Source organism: Micromys minutus, assembly GCF_963924665.1.
Source record: "Micromys minutus genome assembly, chromosome: X".
In the NCBI taxonomy this organism is placed as follows: Eukaryota; Metazoa; Chordata; class Mammalia; order Rodentia; family Muridae; genus Micromys; species Micromys minutus.
In genome coordinates, this window is record NC_137970.1 from 82,882,499 (window position 1) to 82,908,704 (window position 26,206).

Here is a 26,206-nt window from a genome sequence, read left to right on the forward strand (position 1 = left end):
TCCCACCAGGTCCTTGCCACCTCTTCCCCACCCAACTCCAAAGTTTGTTCTCTTTTTGGAAAACAAACAACAAAAATACAAATAATGATTTAAAAAGAAAAAAAAAACAGCACACACACGAAACTATTTCCAGCCCCAAATTTTTAATTATTTTTAAATTAACTTAGTGTTATTTATTATTAGTGAGCTTGGAATGTATTTAGGTATACATCTCTGAACTTCAAAATAGCACTGAGGGACTGTGAAATGGCTATGAGGCTTCACTTTATAAGCATTTATTTTTGGCAATATTTAGTTGAACCCAGAACACCACATATACTCAGACAGTCAGCACAGCAATCAAGATGCTAAGTGTGTAATGTGACTATTGTGAATAGTGCTGCAGTAAGCGCAGGGAGGATTTCTGTGGCAAGCTGCCTTGAATTTGGTTGCTCAGGCTGCCCATACTCCTTTCTTCCCTTCCTTCCCTCCCAACAAATGAAGAATATACTAATCTGCCATCTTAGCTTGCTTACCCTAGATTGTGTATAGATGAAATCAAGCAGTCCAGCTTTTTCACTCAGCATAGTTATTATGCCCTGCATAAATTTATCCCAATATGTCTTTAATACATTTATGCAAATCTCCTTAAACATTATAAATATATATGAAATATTAACTGAGAGTAAAGATTTTAAGAAGACATACTCAGCATGACTTTTTCTCCATTCTTGATGCAGTTAATGACACATCACTGATAATATAAAATATTATTTTCTCATGTGCAACCTATTTTCATTAAAAGGGAGCCCAGCTTTGATAGTCAAAGGGATATTTTCCATAACGTGTTGCTTACTAGCTGAGTAACTGTGAGCAAATTCTTTCATGTCTCTTTTCTTTGCCTTGTTCCTCTTAAAGAAGGACGAATGCTGGTGCTTTGTGTGGGCATTAAAATAAAATTTGTTGCATGAAGAGTTGTACATAGGATGAAATGCACAGTAGATACTTAAGGTTTGATTTCTCTCTCCTTTTTTATTGAATATTTTATTTATTTGCATTTTAAATGTTATCGCCTTTCCTGGTTTCCCCTCCTGAAACCCCATATCCCACCCCTTCCTCTGTTTCTATAATGGTGCTCATCCACCCACCCACCCACTCCCTCTCTCCTCCCGCCCTTACATTCTCCTACACTGGAGCATCAAGCCTTCATAGAGCCAAGGCTCTCTTCTCCAACTGATGCCAGACAAGGCTATCCTCTGCTACATATGCAGCTGGGGCCATGGGTTCCTCCTCCCATGTGTACTCTTTGGTTGGTGGTTTAGTTCCTGGGAGCTCTGGGTGTGGTTCTAGTTGGTTGATATTGTTGTTCTTCCTATGGGATTGCAAACCCCTTCAGCTCCTTCAGTACTTTCTCTAGTTCCTCCATTGGGTCCCCATGATCAGTCCAATGGTTAGCTGCAAACATCTTAATCTTTATCAGTAAGGCTCTGGAAGAGCCTGAGTCTTTGACCTTAATTGTAATATCATAGTGCCATCTGGTGACCATATAGAATGATTACATTGTCATCATTTCTAATAAAACTATACACTATTTAAACCTGTAGTGTGTTCTGGAATCACATCATAAGAAACAACAGTGAATGCTGTCTTTCAGAGTGGTTTTGGCTGAGTAAGACCGCTCTCCTAGCAAGGCATCTGTTCAAATCAAGAGGCATAGCTTAAGGGAAATGAGGAGAACTTTCTTCTAGCCTGTCCTGAGATAAGCAGATGGCAGATTGTGTGTACAAGCAAACAAGTCAAAGACTCCACTGTTTTTTCTTGTTAGGAGATTTTCCTTTGGACAGCTTTGGTCTTGAGTATATTTCCAGGAATGGTTCAATAGTATGCATCCCCAATTACTACCCTAAAAATAGAAAGCCCTTCACAATTCTACCAATACTCTATCATCTATTGAAACAACTGTGTCATTAGTCCGCAGCTGATCTCAATCTCTTACAGTTTCAATCTCACTGAACTCCATCTTTTTAATTAAAAACTTAGGAAGCTTCCACATCGTAAAGAGATGATTTGGGTTATGACTCAAATCATCAGACTTACCCCTGGGCTACAGTTTCACAAAGCACCCACCAGCCATGCTTTCAATAGCTCTGAAGCAAGTCTTGATAGATAACCACCTTTGCTATTCGTCCGGTACCATCAACTAGTCAAGACTGGTCAATTTATTGAATATGAACTTTATTGTAATTTTGTTGGTAAGGCACTGTGACAAAGGCACTGTAAAAGTTACAAAGACTGCAAAATGTGATAGAAAATGAGTAAGTTTAAAGAGAGAACTACAAAATGTATTTTTAAATGAATGCATGCTGAACTAGACTAAGTACTACAACTAAGTTTATGTTTTCATCATTGCAGAAGCACTGAAATATTGTTGAAGGTGGGGCTTTGGATAAGATGTGAAAGAACTTCATGGAGGAGGTGGAATTTATGCTGGGCCTTGAATGGGGGCAGAACACTGATAGATGAGGATGAAGGGAAGAACATATAATGACTGGTTCACAAGAAAATTTTGTAGACATACTGAAAAACAAACCCCTGGTGAGTGGAGCTTCCAAACAGAAGGAAAAACCTGAGGGGTCTGGGTGGGACCCAGACTATCAAGTTTCCATATAGAGTTTTCAGTACCAATTATATTAGGAAGCACAAGACAATGGGCTTGTTTGTAAATCTAGCAGCAGCAAGAGGTTTCACATTGTAGTCAGGGACCCCAAACTGGCTGTCCTATTACTGAATAGATTCATTCATCTTTTGGTGTGCATGATACTTCACTAGTCCTTTTTCTTGCCCACTGACTGAATGGTAGTTCGTGTGCGCTTACATGCGCATGTGTGAGTGTAGGTGTGTGTGGATGGGTGGGGGACCGAGGCTTTGTCTCCCACTGCAGCTTCTTCAACTTCTCCCTCTTATGGCACACAGCTGGCTTCCAAATTGCTAAAGCTCAAGCCCTTCTCACTGTCTCAGCCGCATTGAACTCCAGCTCTTGATTAAGCACCTAGGAAGCTTCCTCAACATGAAGGTAAAACACTGTGGGGGAGTTACTTGAGTTAGGGCAAGACCATACATTCCAGAGGTGGTGGTGGTGGTAAGGACTGGGACTGCTAAAAGTCAGCACTAGCTTACTGGTGAAATGTTGCTGATAAATCTGTAGTGTCAGTTAGGAGCTGGGATGTCAGGCTAGACCTGCTTGGCCTTGATCACCTCTCTCCTTCATCAACATGTCCTACAGGGAAGATGTGTTGGGCAGGTGGAAACAGCCAAAGACACATGTAGGATGTTCAGATTCTTGTTATTGTCCCATTTGAATTCCACCCCTGGAAGCCCTAAGGATCTTTTCTCAGTAAACGTGTGTATGATCTCCAGATGGGATTGGCACCTCCCCTGTTCAGCTGCTGGAGGTATATAGGTTATGTAGCTACTGATGCTACTTGGATCAGGAGGTATGGGAAATATCAGAAAAGAGAAAACATTAATAAATGTGGAATTTCAGTAACTGTGAATCTTAGTTAAGACCTGGTGCCTGACAAAAGAAGATGGAAAGCTGTCAGGATTATCTGAGGATGAATACTTAGAGCTCAGTGAGATCATCACTAGAGATGACTTTGAAGCTGATGTGGCCTTGCTTGACTTTGGCAGTGGGACCACCCTTCTTACGCAGGTACAGGGATTTCAGATCACGGCAGTCGCTGGGGTCAGCATCCAGAGTAACCTGCCCCAGGAACTGATCACAGAATTTTCTGCTATTCCAGACCTGAAGAGACAAATCAAGGAAGTGAGCCTCATCAACCAACTTTGAGACTGATGCATCTACAGATGTAGATCAAGTGACATTTTTATCTTTTCCTGATAACCCTTTGAGTAAAAAGATAATGTTCTATCAGCAATATAGATGAAAGTCGATTAAGGATCATTTTTATCTGTGGGTTTGTTACATAAAGGTTGATCAGAAGTATTGTGTACTGTCAGACTGGCATTGCCCTTATCGATTTAGCATATAGGAGTTAACAGAACTAGTAAATACTTCTGTTCTTGGGACTTTATAGTACATATATTCTCAAGTGTACTCATGAGCATACGACTTTCTGCCCATGGGAAGTAAAGTCAAGAGCTTTAAGTCAAAGGTGAATAATGAAGTTGGTGTTTTGCTTAATGAGAAATGTTCCGAATACAAACCAAATAAATAATAGCTTTTACTTTGCATCCTCCAAATGTGATATACTTGGGAGAAGCTAATATGTGGTAGAGAACAGAAATGCCCTAAGATCCCTTGTTTAGTCTTACCTGGATGATAATAGGAATGTCAGTGGTCCTTCTGTAGAAAATCGCCTGTGTGTCAAAAATAGCATGCACAGTATTCTTCTGGACAGGGGAACGAACTTCTTCCTTCCCACATTTGATGATCAGATATGGATTTACAGCTGTAAGAAAGTGACATTTTTTGTTGTTTTGCTTTTAAACCTAATGATTACGTTTCCTCCTTAGAGAGGCAAGAGACTATGATTTCATAAAACCCAATTCTGTTCTCTACAAGGGCTGAAATCTCCAGATGGAAAATATCAATGGAAATCCTAAATGCTGATGGTTTCTAACCATGCATGCAGTTCTTACTTTCATTGGCATACTTCTTCTCCAGGCCCTCAGCACTGTGGACAGTGATCTGGGTAACCACCTTTGGGTAGCCACGTGCCAGGTTCCAGCAAGACATTTTGGGCATGTCCAGTGTCAGTTCCCTAGAATATTAATTTTAAAAAAGTGTTACCTCATGATGAAGTGGACCAGCCAAAATAGACATCATTGCTGAAACATGTAAGAAGCTGAGTGACTTATCTCATCCCCCACCCCCAGACGTGGCTTATGCTATTTGAGGGTAGTTTTATTTTCTATGGTTTACAGTACTTCAAGACCAGAGTTGGTACAGCTGGAGTGAACGGTAGCTTAGGCTGCCAAGCACTGAGAACAAGGTAGAGGAGCGAGTAAGTAGCTCAAGAACAGGTAAAACCAATCTGAGAACTGAAGATAAAATACAAGCAGCAAGCAGCAGAGCTTAAGAGAATGGCCCTCTCCCCTTAAATGCCTGATCAAAACTCTAAGCCTCAGATCTCCATTGGAGGATTTTTCTATAGCCCCACTCTGGGAAATATTTTGACCATCATCATTTCAATCAGTGAAGTCTGACTTGAGCATATTTTCTCATTGAGTATTTGCGTAGAGGAATATGGGCTGAGAATCAAAAGAAGAGAGCAAGGGTTGTAAGAGCATCACAATAAAACTGAACCTGAGCTGGACAGGCACTTCGGAGAAGATCCTCAGTAGAAATTCGCTGGTACGGCCATGCTGGAACATGGTTGGAACAAGCACATAGTTGCCTTTCTTCAGATACTTGCTCAGAAACACAGTACGGGTGTCAATATAGGTGGAAGTCCCAGCACGCTCCTGAATATACAGGTGATGAAGGCGGAATCTTCGGTTCATCTCCACCTAGAAGCAAAGAATAAGAAGCATTGCATTCCATTAAAACCGGAGCTTTTATAATAGAAGGTCCCACTTTTGCTCTCTTTTTTATCCCTTCATAATTCTCTTAACTCTAAAATCTCCAAACTCAGACTCTGAATGCTCATATTGTTTCTGCTCCAATTGCTGTTCTTACCTTGAAGAGCTCAAAACCAATGATGTAATTGTCAGGTCTTCCCATTCGGCGGTAAGTGCGCAGGTCCTTCTGTTGCAGTGACATGATGACCTTATGGCCATCCTCGGGCACAGTGAAGATGTACTGAGGGAAGGGGGCCATCAAAGAGATGAATTAACAATCTCATTTAAGATAAACTAGCTGAAATGTTGTAGAATAAAATTCTTTTTGTGGGAAGCAGAGTCTCAGGTTAATTTCTGGGCTTTATTATTGACCAGACAGTGATGTAATGGAAAACCAATTCACTACTAAGTCAAGATCATTATACTTGCTTCCCTCTAGGACATCTGGCATATACTGAAAACTCTTATTTTTAGGGCTTTGGTTCCAAGGAGGGTAAGTTTAAATATGTATGTTCCTGATAAGTTATTCATTTCTTCCTATTATTACCCCCTTGTGTTTAAAGCTATATGAAGAAGCATCTCAGAATTCATAAAGAAAGAAAGCATTCCTATTCCGCTCAACCAGACTTTGCCACACAGCCCTGGGTAGATTCATAAAGCCGACCCAGACATTTGAGCAACGCAGGCAGGGCCCCAAAGGTCAATCTTGTTTATACACCTACAGAGAAGCCATTCTCCAAGTTTGGTACAGGTGATTGGTAGGTCCCTGAAACAATCCTACAGACTAACAGGGCAATGATAATAAAGTTTCATGAAGGGTAATGAAGGTGGAAATGGAAAATAAAATTATACATTAAGTAAACCAGTTTTCTGAACCTTAGTGTTCTCCAAAATGCCTAGGCAATGAGATCTATAGGAAGAAGAAAAATGGTTATGGACAGTGAGTCAGAGTTACATCTGCTATGCTTTCACCCATCTTCATACAGGCTATTATAAATTTAGGCTTGGGGTGCTTGAGAGAGTCTTGTTTTATTGGAATGTGTCTAGTCAAAAACATATTATAATATGAGTGTGGGGGTAAGTAGACTGAAGTAGAAACTGACAGGGCAGTGATTTAAATCCTGAGGGGGAAAAATGAGCTCATCCTTGAAGAGAAAAGGCAGGTTCTAATGATGGTTTTCAGAAGGGTAACCTATATGAAAAGGACTACAAGATATGATGTGTGGCATGTCTTAGGTGAACAGCAGTAAAGACAAATGAGAAAGAATTGAAAGAGCATCTGGAAGTAGATTCCTACTCTGCTGTGTTGAGATCATCACTGGAAAATAGGAGTTAAGATGTAATATTCAGAGAGACTCAGCTGGAGAAACTAATTCCAATTTGAAAATGTTACCAAGGTAGGTTTCTGCAAAGAGACCTTGTCTTATGGGTAAAAGAAACATCGGAGTCAATCTCTGGGGATTGTGACTCGTGAATATTATGCAATATATTTGAAAACCTGATGCTAAATGAATACTCCAGAGAGGAGCAAAGTACAATCTGATTCTTACTGGCTGGATAGCTTGGAGGCAAAGGACAATAATTGACTCTAACCTGAGGATTCTGCAGGAAAGTATCGCGGTTGTTATAGCAACCTCCTGATCGGTTCATCAGAGGGTCATCATCCACAGTCCAACATCCCACTACTGATTCCAGCTCCTTGCGGCCAAAAACAGGGTTATTCACATTGCGGCAGACATTCAGTTTGTGAAAGTTGTGGCAAAAATCTTCCAGACTCATCCTAAATGGAAGGAATAGGGAAAGAAATGAAAACAGCACTTGATATGCATTTCTAATAAGAGATCCAAATTCCTTGCTGCAGAAAGATTTCTCACCAAAATTCTCCATCATCAGACATAACAAGCCCCAGGTTCTTGCGATCGGTTACAGTCAGTTGCTGCCACTCTTCCGAACTAAAAGCAAATAAAGAATAGAAGAATAAGTCACTATTCTTGCCAGGCTGTCAAAGAAGAAAATGCATGGTGACTAAGGCCTACTTTATTTTATCTCTGGCTAGATTGCAGACCACATGTCTGGCTGAAGAAATGTCTCCGTTATTCGATAGCTCACTAGCAACCTAGAGGAATAGGTTTGGGAGAACTAAAGAGCTTAGGATGTATAACAATGAAGGTGAAATATCACTCACATCTCACTCCAGGGACCACTCCATTCTTGTCTTCCCAATGGGTTCCTTAGGCGAACCATATACAGCTTCTCAGTACTGAAGACTTCCACAAGTCTTTCACCAAGACGAAGCTTGCGAATATCAGTCATGGTGTAGGTATAACCCTTCAGTAGACCCCAGTCTGTTTCAACTTCTTGTTCCTCCTGGCTGGGAGACTAATAGCAAATAAAGAAACATAAGGGCATAGGAATTGGGAAAGCCAAGTTCTGGATCCCTTCCTATCTTGGTTGGTTCATCCCAGTATGATTGAATCAAATTTTCCCTAATCAGGTGGAAATTTGATCCTAATGTCTAATCTACCATTCAAATTTCAAATAATCACTGTCCTATATAAATATGAACTGTGAGTTTTTTTAAATGTGGTATATCAGATTCATTCTTTGAGAAAATAACTATTACTTTAATATCCAGGAGTCTAGATGATAATAATAGCCTACAGTAAGTTATTTACACTACCTTTGATGGTGCCTTGGCCCCCAATGGAATGACTGGTTCAAAGGGATTAAAAAAGTATTAATGCTCCTCAGTCTCCAACCAGGACTTCATGCCTGTGTTAGCTTTCTAAGATTTGCTATTGGCTCTTTTTGTGGGATTCTGAGTTACGTACAAAGTTCCCTACTACAGTTTGTTATCTTCTGTACCACATGTGAACGTAAAGTGATTGTCTGGGGTGAATGCATACATACCTCAATGGAGCAGGAAATTAGACCTCCTTTGGTGAATGTTTTGTACAGTTCTCCAAAGAGCTTGTACTTCTCCTCAACAAGATCAGTGTATCGTCCTTTCTGCATGTCAATGATTTCAGCCAAGGTGCCCGTGAAGTCCATGATGATATCAGTGATGGTCAGACCATCCAAAGCCTCATAACAGCCCAAAAGCCTGAAAGCAAGCATGCAGTTATCTCGATTAAACTGGTTATCCAGATGAAGAACATCATGCTCCCCCAAATTAAGGCAATTCTTTCTCAACCTTTACAAGATGGCTTTTCTCTGGATATGAAGTGGGATACTTTGAGATTACAATTAAAAATTCATAAACATAGCTTAGGCTATGTTGAGAAATGCTAGTCCATGTAGAAACTTTTTCCTACAGGCAGATGGCAGGCGAGCTTAAAAGGAGATAAAAATTCCATCTGAATTTCAGATTAACAACCTGGAAACTTTCATAGGAGACAGGATTTAACAGAAACCAAAGCATCTATTAGTTTTTAGAGGCTAGTCTAGGGCTAAGGAGAGGTCTTTAATCTTACTGATCTGCAGACAATTTTAATTGTGGGGCTGAGGAGGGGGCAGAATGAGTGCCCAAAGACAAATAGATCCTGTATCACGGCCAACCATCAGTCAACCCTCTCCTTACTTTGCATATGCTTTTTCCAGTAGAGCATTCCAAAACTCATTCATGGAAGTGGAGAATGAGAAGACCAGATCTCCATTGATGGTGGGAAGCAAGTCATCAATCACCACCTCTGTCCATTCTCCAAAATGCCAGAAACGGAAGCGAAAGATTCCAGCATATTTTTCTGGCTTTCGAGGATCCCATTCCTGCTCCTTATGGTTGGGAATTGCCTAGAAAGGTAAGAACATTTAGTCAACTATTACCCCCCACTATATCCAGATGTAGAGATTATAGTGAAGTCCTAAGAAAACTATATAGCAAACAGCAACTTTCCAAATACACTTGCTTTTGAATCTAGGTTAGAAAAGCTTAGAGTGTGGCATTTTTCCTACAACTTCTGTTTTCATAGGTTAGTTTTTCTGTGTGTGATATTATCATATCTGCCATTCCCACCCTAAATGCTTAGGATACTGGAGAGACAGTGGAAGGAGTTCCCACAGATAATCAGTAAACTAGATAAGAGACTATCTACGTAGATTCCTAATCAAATGTTTACAAGAACAAGACATTTAAAAGTATTCCTTAATCATCAGTGCTAGAGTTTGGGTCCCAGCACCCAAGTAACAAGCCAGGTATCTCGTCAAATGCTTGTGCCCCCAACTCCTCAGATGGGAGAAACAGGAATATTTAGTGAATGTGATGGTGTCCATATTAATGGAGAAAACATGAGTTCTGACTTCAGAGATAGATCCTGCCTCAAAATTAATAGGTCAAGGGTGCAAAAAGAAGACAACAAATGCCCTTAATGCTTGCACATAGAATGGATTCATGTGTACATATGTGTCACACATTCACACATATAAGCAATAAAATAAACCAAATAAATCTTAAAAAAATAAATCTTAAAAATTAAAAACAATACATCCTTACTCTGGTTTGCCCTGTCTAGAGCTTCATGTAGTTTTATTTTCCATAATACAGATTTTAATCACATCATTAAAAAACATATTTTTGGAATTCTGTTTTATAACTATTGCACGTAAATATTCCAAATATGTTTTCATTGAAAATGTTCATTGCCCAATAAAAGGATCTTTGTTGTTTTGAGTTTTATATGAAGAGTAAGGAGGAAGTTTTGTACTATTAATAATTTGTAAGAGCCTTTTCAAGGATCCCTTTCTTTTTCACTCATTGTTAGAATTTAGCATTTATGAATTTTCACTGTAAATCTCAGCTTGTCTTTATTTGTAAAATTTCTTACAATAGATATGTTACCTGCTTCTCTTTTTGAAAATAGAATGATTTTGAAAAGTTATGAGCTGATTTTTTATCTGTCAAGTTATTTAAGAAAAAAACATAAATAGAGTAGGATTTCACAGAAAGGGCAATCAATACCTTTGTCCAGTGTGACTCCTGAACAGCCAAACAGGAAAATGCAGAGATCATTGCCTTGTTCCCCAGTCTTCCCTGGATCAGCTGGTGGTTGCTGATGTTGCCCACAATCAGATGGGGGTCATCAGAAATGTCCTGGGGGATACAATAATTGGTTATGCATGAGTCAGGGGGGAGTTTTCAAGAGTCAACAGAAGCTGAGCTAAGCCTTTACAGAGGAGATGGGGTTGAGTGAGGCTAGAATTTTTATAGATGAGGTGAAGGGAAGGTTGGGGAGATTTCTAGTATAAACAGAAAGCAGTGGATAACCTATGCATAAAGAAAGGACCTTATGAAGACTGAGTAAAGAAATGGAAGGAGAGAATTGGGTAAGAGAGGATGGCATGTGCTGATCCTCTCTTTGTCATTGGCATTTCCACCACGGCAGCAAACACTGGAAGGCTAGAACTAAGATTTTGCACACTGCATTCTGATCTTATTTTTGTCAGGATGAAATTTCCCTGAAGTATCCATACTTATAAAAGGGTGATTACCTTTAAGACACAAGGTCTGATAGAGGTGAATATTAATGAATCTGCTTCTCTCGGAAAATGAATGAGGAGACCATACAGAAAGTCCTTTTCTAACAGAAAGCAAAGTAGTTTCCATGACAATTAGCTTTCCCAACCCTTACCTTTGTATGAATAAGAATGACAGCAACATTAATACCAGGTGTTATTAGACCATTCAGAGAAATTTTAAGCAGAAACTCTTCCCACAGGGAATATTCTAAAAGTATCTGGCCAGATAGTGCGAACAGTATTTATTTGGAGAATACATATGTATGTTTACTCCCAATATTGTTAGCTGGGTCATTCCTACTGTAATTAGGAAAAATGAAAGCCAAATAATGTAACTGCAACACAATGTAATGAAAACAAAATGGAGCTACTTTGGAAATATATCCAGTGCCTAGGGAAAAAGGATCCCCAAATTTCATCTGATGGTGGACTGGATACTATACTGAATGAATAAGTGCTTGAGTTGACTACTGATAGGTCACTGGACAGGGAAGAAACACTGAGTCATAGCAAATAAAGAAACATGCATAAGCAAAGAAGTATGGGTCGTTATATAATTGCAGATGTGATGTGGCTCAGAGCCTCAGCACTTGAAGACATCAAATCCCAATTAAATCATGATAAATGAAACATTTTCATGAAAGCAGTTATTGGCCTGTAAGCTGACATTCTGCATACCCTGCTGAAATGAATCCCAGTTGCAAATGGAAAGAAAATCTAGGTGCATGCTTTTAAAAATTATCAAATATAAACAGCGATATTTTCTTGTGCATAACGTCTATATTTTAATGGATATAATTCTTGAAGGGTCTGGAATACAAAATGAAGCATTCCATATATTTATTAAAAGCCAAGATAGCTTTGGAAAGAAATAGGTATTCTTGGCAGAGACTCATCCAAACTGAAGATTAATTGTGCATCGACCTGCCAAAAGGAGCTGGTAAGGTGGGTTGTCAACTTTGGATTTTCTGGACATTTTAGTTTAAGATGCATGTCTGTTGCCTTATCACTGCCTTTTCTCTTGGAAGACTTCTATCTTATTAAATAGCTTATGGGTTGTCAGCTGTTTTTTATTTTCATTTATTAAACACAGAGCCAGTGCATTGGATGAATCAGATCCTGACGCATCATCTCTCTATTTCTCTGCATTTTCTAATATGAGATTAAGAAGCATCATTGCACCTCCCTTAATCAGACATTATTACTTTATTTGGAGCAAGATATGAAGTTGTGCCCCAATTCCTCTGATGTATGTGAAACATTGGATTGTTTCCTAGTGTATAAATCAGCCAAGTGAACATTAATAGGTGAAAAATGTGCTTGCATAGTTTTAAAGGCAAATTCATTACTAATTTTATGGAAAGTTACTATGCTTTGGAGTTGCTTTGCAATAATTTGAATTTAGATAAGCAGGAGTCTATACTTTTAATGTGTGAACTTCTACTCACATAAGGGAGCAAAGAGACACATAAGCATGTTCAACAAGAACTAGGTGGTTATTATCCTCTTTGTATGAATTGGATATAGTTATTATCAAAGGTATACTTTACAATCTTATATTACTTTAAATTTTTGTGTTACTGAATAGTGGATTTTAAGACACAGTAACAGTCATAGAATGTAAAAAGGAGAGGAAGATGCAGGGTAATCAGATAGGGGCTGCCACTTGCGTCTCTGGTTATCTAATCACTAGGACATCTAGACTGAGAGCCTTTAATTCTTCAGAAAAGCATATTAACGAAAGGACCTTAAGACTTCGGCTAGACCATCCATTTCTCCTTAGGCTTGTCGATGATCCTGTTTAAGGGAGTAATATTGTGCAGCTCCGTCACAAATGTCCATCCCTAAATTGTTTAGTCTTTACTCAAAACTTCATTTTATGCAAGATTTCTCAGCTCCTGGTTTTAGAAAAATCACACCAATAGACATTGATATTCAGAATTCAAGTGACTGTATGAATCAGTCTTGTACTACAAGCAAGTAGCATGATGTAGCAATCAGGAAATAAATTTTGCAAAGCCATGTATATTACATTACATAGCATGTGCATTAAAAGACTAGGAAACAGCCAAGGAGTTAGAAAAGATAAGACGAGCAGACACTAGTACAAATATAAAAACTCTAAGAATTTTCCAGAAATGGATAAAAGAAAAGAAAAGAAATGGCTCTCCGGTGACTTTAATACATATCGAGTCACACTGGATAGTTTTCTTTAGAAGTTAAAGAAGGAAGGTTGTGGGTATTTTTCTGTAACCCCAAGCTGAGATGCAAAGCATAGATGGGACATGACATTTCAGCCTGAGCCACACTGGTGTGGTAAGAATGGGGTTCACCGAGAGGCCACAGCTCGCATATCCATATCAGGGCGACTTGAGAGTGGTGGAGAGATGTAGGAGATGCTGTGTTCCTAATGGCTCCAGATGTGCTGGCAGAGTTGAAGTGATTCTTGAGCTGAACTGTTTGGCAAAGCAAAGCAATTTCTTAGGTAGAGAATACATAATACTAAGAAATTGAACATAAGAAAAACTGGAGTGCTTCCCGAATAATATCACCCCAAGATAAATGTTCTGTAACAAAGGGGATCTTTTCTAGGAAATGTATTTTCTTGGCTGAGCATTGAGGGACATTTCCATTAGTCTCACCTCATCCTTATTCCCAGAAATTCCTGATGGGATCTCAGTTATGAGATCTATAACTCTGCAAAGTTCACTCTATTTGCAACAATTACATACAGACCTTTAGCAATTGTTTATGAAAGTAACATCTGAAGGCAGAAAGCACTGAGATTCAGATTCCTTTCAGGAACCACAGTAACACCAATTATTCCTTATATAACTATTATCCAGAAGAATGGAGGCAATTTAAAAAACACAGTGTGCAGTCTAGCTGGGGTAGTAGGCAAGGATATGGCCAGCCCTTCAATAGGTACTTAATGATTAACTATTTCCAGGAGGAGTAGGGGATAATTGGCATAAAACTTTTACTAAGAACCTGAGGGCTATGTGAGATAACCCAAGTAGCTATCATCTTATTCTTGAACAATGGAGCTAGAACGGGAGTTTTATGGTAGACTTGGGCTCATAGAGCAATGTTGCATGCTCTCTCAAGGATCTAGCTTCACCTGCTGGGAATTTTTACTTCTATGTGGACATTTTAGTGCCAGTACAACATTCTATTCCTTTGGAGGAGAACTTATTATGGAACCTAGAACAACAAAAGGGCAACTTCAGGCAGATGATGGTGGCACACCTTTAATTCCAGCACTTGGGAGGCAGAGGCAGGTAGATCTCTATGTTCAAGGCCAGCCTGGTCTTCAAACAAATAACCAAAAAAAAAAAAAAAAAAAAAAAAAAAAAAAAAAGCTAACAACTTTGGACTCTAGTATGAGATGAGACTCAGCTACAGACACAAAATTTCTTTATTATGAAGAACTTATATATCTGTTTAATGGAATACTTTGAGCAATAAGGAGGACCAACATAATATGTGCTGTAATAAGAATGACCTATAAAAAGATGCTAAATAAAAAATCTATATAACTTTAAGAATACATATTAATGGAAAAGTTCACAACAGAAAATCTGGATAGAATAAAAGATGAGTAGTAGCCAGTGAGAAAGGAATAACTTTCTGGAAATTAACATGAAGATTTTTTATTTTTACTTTTCTCACTTTTTAGATTATAGTACAATTATATCACTTACCCCTTTCGCGTCCTCCCTCCAATTCTTCCATATATCCATCTCCACACTCCTTTCAATTTCTGGCTTCTTTTTTCACTAACTGTCATTGCATGCATATATGTATATGTACACAAACATACATTCCTAAATATAACCTGTTCAGTCTATGTACTGTACTTCGTATGTATGTTTTCAGTGCTTCCTGGGGAAAGCCACTTTTCCCATTTTCAGGTTTCCTCGGTTGCCTATGGTTATTTGTGTAGGGTTGAGGCCTTGTGGGTTTTCTCCTGTTCAGTTTGGCAGAACATGGAGATCTTAATGGATTGATGCAGCTATTATTGTACCACTGGATTGTGCTAACATTTGCACAACTATGTCAATCTACCAAAAATTGGTCACACTGCATACTTCAAACAAGTAAATTTCATGTGATATAAACTGTACTTTCAATAAAAGTGAAAACTATTTGGCATACAGAATTTAAAATTAATATAACATTTGGAGAAAGCATACAAGTATATCCAACTCCGATTGGATAAATAATACAAAACACTTAGGATCACTTTCTGTAGAAAGACACAACGTCTGGACACCAGATGAAATTCATGAGCCATCTAAGTCCAAACCACTGTACCAAGCTTCACCACCAGAAGATCGAAATTCTATTAACATAGAGAAGTACTGCTTCTATTGTCATACCATTGCTGATTCTCTTTTACCCAAGCATGTATATTCTTCTTGGTATTTTTTATACATAAGTTGCCCTCTGCCATTCTTATGACTATAATTTTAACCTGGAACTTCTTTACCCTCCCTTTCAACCCAGACAATATAGCAAAATGGTCAGTGGGTAGAGTACTCCATGAAGAAATACTAAACAAAGGTCATTGGCAGTAGATTGCAGAAGTTAGATATTGACCATGAGAGTTGACAGAATATCTTGTGCAAAAGCCCTTTGTTCTTCCACAGCTGGCTGTGCAAATTCCCATGAGGCTTTGCTTCATGTAAGTAAGGGATTAGGTGTGTCTGACTCTAGGACACTATTGTGCGTGGGTATGAGTCAGTCAGGATAAAAGCCAGAGTGCTTGGCAAAAACTGAAGAAAAGAGTTCTGTGGGAATTTGGCATGCAAATTCAGCCTAAAACTTGTACCTACAGACTCACTATTACACTAAAACTTCAGGGAACTTCTCATGAATTATTAAGACTATAATTTATGCTCTCAGGCATAAAAGAAAGATGAACAGAATGTGAAAAATACTTGTATATCCAGAAAACTAAGAGAAACTCTGGCCACTGGCTTGTTGTAAAGAAACAGAGTTTTTCTATGGAGGGTATGGACAGTTAATTGCCACTGGCTAGTTCAAAATGTCATTTATTACCTGTGTATCTACTGCTTCTTTAAACCATGTCAGAGTCAGGTGTAGTAAAACAGGCCTATAATTCCAGCTCTTGAAATTGCCGAGGCAGGAGAATTATGAGTATAAGGCTATCCTGGTATACATAACACAACCATCTCAAAAAAATACAGAAGAAAACTTGGAAATAGAAAGGAACGAGGTGGAACATACTCTTGTCTCTCAAAGATGTTGGGGAGCTGCCAAAAGTTAAGTTTCCTCAAATTTCAATGGTATTCAGGAGTATATAGTCTTAATGATATGCTATAAAATAACATTTTAAGTATCTTGCTCCTTTGGGTTTATTAACTGTATTTTCCCACTGTGTTTTCCAAAGGGAGAAAGCGCATCAGTTTATGGAAGAAGAGCAGCAACACAGGAGAAAGTGAGTACTGTCTAAAAGGAAGTTACATGAAGGCCTGTTTGAAAAACCAACAAAGGCCCAAACAATATTATGATAGGAGATAAAACTTATTTGGTCTTTGAAGTTAAGTACTGAGTCGAATCCTAGCTTGCAGGAGGTTGGAACCTGAGTGAATTTTTACCTTCTCCTGGTAGACTTGATTTTCTCATCAATATGAAAGGCAACATATCTACTGTTTATAGTTTTGTTTTGTTTCTATGTTTATTTATGCTTGGGGGGGGGACACATGCATGACATCCATGACATGCCTGTGGAAGTCAGATTGACAGCTTGTGGCAACTGGTTCTCTTCTTCCATCATGTGGGTTCCAGGGATGGAACTGAGGTCTATGAGCTTGCTTGCAAGTACTCTTACCTTATGAATCATGTTGCAGATTCCTGTTATATTTGTTTGTTCAGATTTTTGAAGACAGAATTTCTCTGCATTGCTCTGGCTGTCCTGGAATTTGTTCTTTAGACTAGTCTTGGGCTCAAATTCAGAGGTCTGCGTGCCTTTGCCTACCGTGTTCTGGGATTAGTGGCATGTTCCACCATGCTATTTTTTTTTATAAACCAGGAACATGAATTCTATCAAAGGACTTGTAACATACCTACCTTGCTAAACCATGGTTAGTAAGGATGAAGTGAAATCATGCATAGAGAAGTCTAACAGATAATCCAGTCCATACTAGGCATGTCATAAATACAATTTCTTTTGCCCCTCCCCCATTTTCATTCTCCATCCCCCACGCAAGAACACACACCGACCTTACCATGGAAGCTTACTCTAGAAGGAACATAGTTAGCCTTAAAGAAAAAAAATAGACTATTGTCATAATTATTCATTTTTTTACCACCCTATTAATCCATCTAAGATTAAATCTACAGAATTTTGATGAAGAAGACAAAGTATAAAGGACTATGCCAAGACAGAGGAGAGAAGATTCATTTAAAACCGAAGCAGCAGAGGAAATGCTGTCTACTCCATTCACATCTGGGAAATGGCTTTGTGTTTCCTTCCAACTTTGCCACCCACCTCCCATCTCCTCTAGGACTTCACCCCCACCAGTCACCCTCTCTCCTTCATCTTCATCCTGCACCAAACTCTTTACAGTTTTTACTCCTTAGCCAGCGACTATGCTCAAGTCTGCTCATTTTTTTAATACTCATCCAACATACACTGCTGTCACTTCCCTGCTTCCTCCTTTGGTCGCTTGTTATTGCCATCCATTCATAAATTTGATTCTCTCTCTTCTCAAAGATTTTCAAGGGGTAGGTCATCTTACATCTTTGTGTTCCTAAACATGTTAACAGATTCTATTCATGTTTCCTGGATTTTTAAATTACAGGCAAGCAAAATTGCAATTATGTCAACAACTTAGAGGCTTAAAAATGTAGATGCCCCTCACCCTTATACTTTCTCTTTCTTACTGTTGGTATTGAGGACTGAACCTCTGCTTTATTGCTGAGTTACAGTTCCAAGCTCCAGTCTTATCCTTTTAATAAATATTGTTCTTTGTGAATCAACACTAGCTTTTAGGGCATCTAGGTCTGATGCCTTTGATTCTTCATAAAAACATTATTAGAGAAGGTACCTTGCAACTTCGGCTGGCCCATTCCTTCAAGTACAAAAAAGAGACATTGAGATCAATGTACCTTGGCACCACCTGGTGGCAACATGCATGAACTAAAGTAACTCTCATAATTCCATTTAGGAGTTTAATGTGAAAATTGCAACAAGAACAGCAACAAAATGATTGTTGATTCCTTAAGGATGACAAACACTGAGTTGGTAACTAAGGCAGTTCACAACTACATATTAAAAGACATCTCCATACAAAGAGAGTCTTCAGGTCCAAGAACTTGCACGTTATGATATCTCCCTACCTGGTCATGGGGAAACAGCACCAGTAAATGATCCTTCTGTCTAGTTGTAACTTCTTGATAAAGCAAGGTTGCTAATTATTTTTCAGATTCTATCACTATACCTTATTGTATATTGGAGTCTAGTTCATATACAGTTTATGGAGAGGTGTTGAGCTCTGCTGAGACACAGAACATATGTTCCATTAAGACCGATAATATCTATTAGTAGTTAATATTAACGGGTATGGAAAGACTGCCATTATATGTGAATCCCAGTAGCTAATACTGGAATGACACAGTGGATGACATTTAATAAGCAGATTCAAAGCCTCCTTCCCACAATGCAACCTTTGCGTTCTTCAAGTAGAAATAATTTCGCTGATGCTGTCTAGGAGGATATTGGCTTCATTGATCTGAGGTTATCTTGAAGGTAGGATGGCAGGTGCTAACTAAAGACACAAGAGGATACTTTCTTTCTAGATTTCAATATGTACTCAAAGTTCTAAAAAGAATAAGCACAGTATATTTCCTTTTCTGTTGTTGCTGTTTTTATATGATTGACTAAATTTTAGTCTCTACAAGCTAAAGCCTACTTTAAAACTGTTTTGGGGTGTGAGGGATGATACATCAGTTTTTTTGTGTTCATCATTTAAAATTGTGTATCCATAGGAAAACATCATGTAACATCATGTAATTTGTTCGTTCACACACACACACACACACACACATACACACACTCACACACACATAATTTGCTAATTATAACTCAAAAATGCTAGGGAGAAAAAAATAACAAAATTCCAAATTTTCTCCATAGTAAGTCTGTGTAAGTGAAATAGTGGGTCATGTGGAGTTTTGAATCAAAAGGAAATTAAGGAGACAGAAATCCGGGAGAAAAATAAGAATTACCTGAGGACGTTTCCACACAACCTTTCCTGGAAGCAGCCGGTTGAAAAACAGAGAATCATTCTCCGGTAGGAAAGTAGGGTCACAGAAAAGCCGGCCATCCTTCATGCATTCCTGCTTCAGTTCTTGGTACTTCTGGTTTTTGAAGAACTTCAGAGGAGGACCCATTATTATCCAAGTAGGTCTAGAATGACAAAAGTTGTTACTTTGGAGGAACTTCTCAGATCTTTCGAAGATTACCTAAAATTTTCCAAATGGCCGTGGCTTCAGTGGCTTCCTCCAGGACCTTCGGTTTGAGGAAAAGTCACTACATTCAAGAAAAGAAGAGTCAAAGCTCAGATAAATGTTTAATCCTGAGTGAGCACCTAACTATTTTAGGACCTTGGTTTCTTCATCTGCCAAATGGGACAAAATGCACCTTAATGGTCTCATTGGGAAAATAGGTAACAGATGTGAAGACTGCCAGCTAAGCATAAATCAGTATAATATAAAAGGCAATTTTCCATTTCTACTACATGGAGCAGCTCAGAAAAGTACATTTTGAAATATGATGATAAAGGAGACAAAAAAATCACTTTAGCATTTTCAGAATGAGTCAGTGTCCTGGAGCGCTACACATTTGGTGCAGAGGGGAAAACGGCCTCTTTCAATTCTAACAAGTCTGTTTACACAAGTACTTTCATTTTATTATTTACAGAGTTTGTGCTTTACTATTGGCCAAGAAGGATAATGTAAAAAACAGAGCTCAGCAGATGGCCTCCAAACACACATAAAAAGATAGATTAGATGATCTTTTTTTCCTTCAAAGTGTAGAATTATTTGCAGACTCCAAAACCAAAAGGCAGACTGAAATTCAATTACACTAATTTGACAGACTATAGGTTGTTAATCCCATAGCAATATAATACACTATTGCTTCCTTTCCTTTGAAAAAAATAAAAGAAAATGCCACATAGCTAAACAAAATTAATATAGTGGCTTTTCACACAAAATCTGTCAGACTGTTCTACCCACGGATATCTTTAACAATTGGTTTGGATGAAGATAATTTAAAAGGCAAATTTGATTTTAAATAGCTTTGTAGTGATAATAGATCTATGTCATTACTTGATCCACAAGGATAGGTTTGTAATGAGCTGAGTGATTTTCCTCTGACATTGAGTAGTAAATGAAAAAGTGTTGTGAAATTTCTATGGTGTCAGCTACATTAAGCCTTTATTCCTATGATTTTATGAGCTCAGTACAATTAAAACCAAAAACCTATGGTTCAGAGTTCTAAAAAAAAAAAAAAAAAATAAGTTCATGAAATTTGCAATAACAAAGAATAAAAGCAAACGCCCATACTGGCTATATTAGCGCTATATGCGTGGAGGGGGTGGGTGGGTGTGCCTGCAAGCAGTGCTCCTGTGTGCACGCATATATGCGCTTGTACATCTAGGAGCATAGTCCACAGTTTCCACAGTCTACCTCCATTTTAGAAGCGCTGGAGTCCAACGTGTGTACTACTGCTATACTAGATTTTCTATGAGTCCTGGAGATTTTAATTCAGCTCCTCACAGCAAGTTTGTTACTTACCCAGTTATACCCCAGGCCCTTGGGTTGCATTTACTATTTTCTAAATTAATAATAATCTCCGTCGATGAGGTCCTTGCATGTCCTTTGGTATTGTAGCACACTGCCTCATGACGAAACAGTTGCCCCACTTGAATACCATAACCATTTAAAACTACTTTCTCAATGTTATTTTATAGCAAGGCTATTTGCAGGATTTATGTGCCAAACATGCCCTTTCTCTTAATTCAAAAATTAAGAGACTGAACCTACCCACAATTTTTCCATATCCTTATTTATTGTCAATTGTTTTTCAAATTAAGTATTGTGGAAATACTGCAAAACACCAATGTGCTTTCTGCTAACCAGATTTAAGCCTGTTCCTGTGTTTTAGATATTTGCGTGTTTCATTATATTTGAAAGCATGGGTGGCATCAGTAATAATTCTCTGTTAAGCATCAGAGCCAATCTGAGTGTTTGCCCAGACTCCTTTTCAGAGCCTATTACAAATGGACTCTAATTTTCATGTGTGTTCAAAGTTACAGCTAATATTCCCATGTCTCTCGCTTTCCCTAGAAGGATTGGTGGACTGCCAGAGGCTGGGGGCTGTAAATATGGACAGTCTGGGGCAATTAGGACATTTAGTTTGCCAGAACCTCCTAGTGCTGAACATTCTGAATAAATGGGTATTTCCTGCTCAGGAAAGCCATGTGCTCTCACAAAGTCTCCTTTGCTAATCAGGCAAATAGTAAGGCTCACAAAAGCTTGCAACAAGAATTTGTTACAAAGGGACCTTGTCTAAACACAGAAGCAGCATCAATTCACAAAATTAGGTTTGATTTTAAAGACAACAAAATAGGTCTGGTAAGATGGCTCATCGGGCAAATGTATTTGCCAAGGCTGATAACCTGAGTTCAATTCCCCAAGAACCACATGGTAGAAGGAAAGAACTGGCTCCCAAACGTTTATACACACACATACACACACACATACACACACACACACACACACACACACACACACACACACACACACACACTCCTAAACTGAAACCAAACCATAGTATGATCTAGGCAGGGATATTTCAGAAATACAATGTAGAGCTGGTATTGGAGGGTCAAAATGAGAGATGAATGTCTTTTGCATGAAGATGCCTGCATTACAGGGGCACGTGGAGAAATATTCCTGTGAACTTTCATTAGGGTATCATCGTGGTCCTATGTCCTGCTGGACTTACATGGTAGGGTTGACTCCCCATTTCTGACTAGGTAACAAGATGACTGTGTTCCATTAGCTCTGTGAACTTGATCTCTTTGTGCTTCAGGATTTTTCTTATCATGAGACTGGAGGCATGAATCTTTTACCTTTAAACTATAACTTTAACTACTGAGATGGTTAGTATAAATCAACTTTGAACAAATAGAAAGTGCCATCTGGTAACAAGAGAAGGATCGAAAACCCTCTTATTACTAGACACCTTGTTCAGCATCTCGGCACATTTGTTTGGCAGATAAATGTCTTCAGTAGACAATCAATATTTGGGTGGCAAATGGTTTTGAAATGTGCCTTGTCCAATTTAGCTTGCATGCTCTGTTTTGCAGCAGCCATGCTTCATAAAACAAGACCTGTGCCCTTCGTTTAGTGTGCTCAAAATGGCAACTCAGAGAAACAGTAGCTAAGAACTGGCAAGACTGAGTCAAAGCCCAGTCTGTGAAATGCCAGACGTGGTGTGTGGTTTTCTTTTATACCACACTTCATCTTTTGGTCCCTGCATTTTTTAGAGAAAGAATATTTTAGTTCAAATGAGGAAACCCTCCAAAGTAAACTCGATGCCCAACTTTTGAGGCATTCTGCCTAGAATTTATTGCCATGGTGGATATTGAAAAGGTTCTTTATTTTCATGGTTTAACGATCATGGTAAAATTCAAACCCTTTACATACTAAGGCTCGTTTGGTAGCTCTCAGAAAATGTGGAAACCCAGAGGTGTATGATTATGTTGAACAGCTTTCTGTGTGAGAAAGCCGAGGTGAACAGAAACAGGAATGTTTCTTATTGTTCCACCGCACCAGGTGGTGATAGAAAGCAGAGAGCCATTTAATCAAAGATCACCCTTTAAGAAAGGTGATAGAAGAAGATAAAAAGCTAGGGCTTTACGTTCAACCCTTAAATCTCTAGATAACCTCTGGGGTGTGAGCAATTCTGGGGGAGGAATTGCGTGGCCTGAGGGCAAGTGGCAGGTGTGGCCAAGCAGGACAAACTGCAGGCTTATCACTGAGGTAATAAGTAGCCTTAGGCAGAATTATTAGAATTCAGATCCGCTGCCTAACAAAAGAATGCGAGAAACACTGTGTCTACCAAGAAAATGGATAGGGGCAGGTTCCGTGTGTGGCAAGGCAGAAATTGCCAGCAAAATGGAGGGAGCCTGCCACGTGGAACTCAGGCCTGCAGCCAAGAGAAAGAGCCTTTGCTGTACAGTGGGGCTTGAAGCTCTGCGGAGGCAGGCTTATTCTTAGAGGGAAATCATTTCCTTCCTTAGCCGTGCATCAGCCTTACAACAGTCATTAAATTAATTCTAAAACAAAATCGATTTTTAACAAAAAGAACACAGATCTGGGATCACAGATTGCTTTGGATTCAGAGGAGTAGGTGAGGTTACCGGTACACTAAGGGGCGTAGGGTAAGAGTGTATTGCTCTGATGACACAGTCTCTGGCTACCTTCGCCACTATATTCTGCAAAAATATAGATAAATGGGGCCACAGTTGATACAGGAGACCTAATTCTTTCCAAGTCTAGACATAATCTTATCCCTCCTACTAGAGGTGAATGGGGGAAAGGCATTGGGCTTTAATGGGAAGAATAAAACTTCAGCATCCACGTGCTTCCCAGAGAACAGTGCTTTCCATTTCTGCACTAATAGAATCTTATCTTACATCTGTGGTCACATATCTGCCAGAGAACTTCGAAGTGGCTGTTGACATTCAAGGTTTTGTTGGCCAGACACTCTGGGATCTGAAAGGAGCCTTAAATGTTCCCTAATCAACTGTTTTCCATAGGATATATTTACTCTGTCCAGAGAGAGGACTGTGTTCAAAGAAAGAAAGCACACAATGTACAGTGTTAAAAAACTATATCAAGGAGTTAACGACAATTCAAAAATCATAAAAGAACATGTAGAGTCAGGAGATTCGCAATCAAATCCCCAATGCCACAACTTATTGTGGTAACATCCTTCACCCTCAGTTTCCCCACAGGCACATCAAGAATATGGTGGCTTCTCTGTGCACCTCAGGGTGTTATTTGGAAGAGCTAATGAAAATAAGTATGTGAGTGTATTTTGATTATTAAGAATAGGTTAACATTTAGCAGTTTATTAGGAAATGTTTAATTTTAGCAAATTAAATCTCAGTTCTTTGTAGAAACCGAGTAAATATGATCACATGCTCAGAGTAAGATGAACACTGACATTTAAGAGACACACATAAAATGGCCATTCCTTACTCCCCACTCCACCTCCTGTTTTTGGCTGACTTGCTGACTTGGCTGACTAACCTTATCCTAAATATCTAATTTTACAGTCCTTTGAGAATCTAATTTCAATTTTTATAGAATGTTTTTTCTGGAAGAACTCTTAGAAATCAGTTAACACACCTTCTTTCTTTCACTGTAACATGAAGAGACTTTGCCAGGGTTACATAGTACCAGAGTTCAGACTAGAATTGGAACCCACTGATGCTTTCACCAAAATTATATTTTGAAACAAAAAAGAATGTTGAGTGGAAGGGCAGCAAGTGGACACAAAATTACAAAAAAAAATACACATAAAAGTCTTATTTTTGAATTGCAAGCTGTTAGAAGGTGATATGATTTCAAATCAAGGCTAATCAAAGAAACTGTTTTGAGGTCACAATGGGGTTGTTTTCTGCTTTTAATTTAGGAACTGAAAATTTGCAAGGATATAGAAAGTCTGCTTTTTAACCTGTTCCTGACCATTTCGGCTGTTCCCTGGACCATTGGAAACTCACACAATGAATAAAGAGTGCTGTTCAAATACAAAGTACTCACACACACTTGTGCACACCCAAGCACATGAGTGCATACACACATGCACAAGTATATGTGCATGAGTTTCTGCATGCCTGTGTGAACACACACACACACACACACACACACACACACACACACACACACGTGAGAGGGGCGAGAGCATGCAAAGAAACATCCGAGGAGGGTGTTAATTAGTAACATCCCCGATTTTTGTTTATTTATTTAGGCCCTAAAGAGAAACCTTAATTTCACAACAGAGATTAGCAAATGAAGCATTTGCTGAAGTTTAACAAAAACTTAAATACAAACCAGGAAGCATTTTGCTGTGACAGGCAGAACAAGAGAATTTGCTGAATTTTCCAAAGTGATTTTCAACCAAACTTTTTTCTAAATCCTCACACCCACTTGTTTCCATTGCAATGTGTGGCAGCTCCCTTTTCCTGACCCTGGCTGAAGCCAGCTCTGGTCAAGCCCCCAGTTAAGCCTCAGCAAAAGTGTAGTAGAGTGGGGTGGGGGATGGAGCCCCGACTGCAATCCAGAATTTAAACCAAAGATAGAACCAGAGGGAAACCAACCGGGGCCCAGGGGCTGATAATAGAATAGCAAGATCAACCTGTCACCAGGGCAGGAAGGTTCCCCAAGGCTGTGCAGACAGGGTGTTAAGATAGCCGAGGCAGCTACTCCCTCATTGTGTAGCAGCCCTTGGCTTGTGCACACCATTTCAAACGGTTACAGAACGCAGGCACAGAGTGCGGCTCCTTGACTGTGCCTGGATTTCAATACTTTGCCTCTCACTGTGCATCAGCGTAGACTGGATGAAGCAGCAGCTAGTTTTTCTCCTCACTCTTCTCACGGGTCTGTTCCTGTTGACCAAGTGCTTACAAACAGAGCATCCACAGAACACGGGCCATCTAGCTCAGAAACAGTTTAGTGCAGCACCATTAAAATCCTTGCACTGAGCCCCCCAAAGTCCAACTCATTTTAGATGTTTCAAAACGTCTATTAACATACAAACGGATGCACATTCTATCCAGACAAACCAGAACATTAATAGATGCGAAGTTTGATTAACTCTACAGCTGAAGTTCCTTTGAGTCCCTTAGATGTTACATCTCAGAAAATTAACATTTTAAACTAAATTTGTGGGCTCCTGCTCTACTCACCTGAGTTATCTCAGGAACCCTGCTGCTGCTGCTGCTGCTGCTGCTGCTGCTGCTGCTGCTGCTGCTGCTGCTGCTGCTGCTGCTGCTGCTGCTGCTGCTCTTAGCCAGGTAACCCCACT

General features: G+C 39.1%; 1 protein-coding gene across 1 annotated transcript; it reads right to left on the reverse strand.

The window, feature by feature from the left end:
• Positions 1-2,291: 2,291 nt before the first annotated feature.
• On the reverse strand, positions 2,292-26,206 carry CAPN6 (calpain 6). Its single transcript, XM_080911005.1, has 13 exons — positions 26,088-26,206; positions 19,330-19,510; positions 10,517-10,648; positions 9,143-9,351; positions 8,473-8,665; positions 7,748-7,941; positions 7,437-7,514; positions 7,156-7,342; positions 5,681-5,803; positions 5,309-5,511; positions 4,642-4,763; positions 4,315-4,451; positions 2,292-3,784 (listed from the first exon to the last, which is right to left on the reverse strand). The coding sequence occupies exons 2-13, from the start codon at positions 19,492-19,494 to the stop codon at positions 3,602-3,604; spliced, it is 1,926 nt and encodes a 641-aa protein (XP_080767131.1). The 5' UTR covers positions 19,495-19,510; positions 26,088-26,206; the 3' UTR covers positions 2,292-3,601.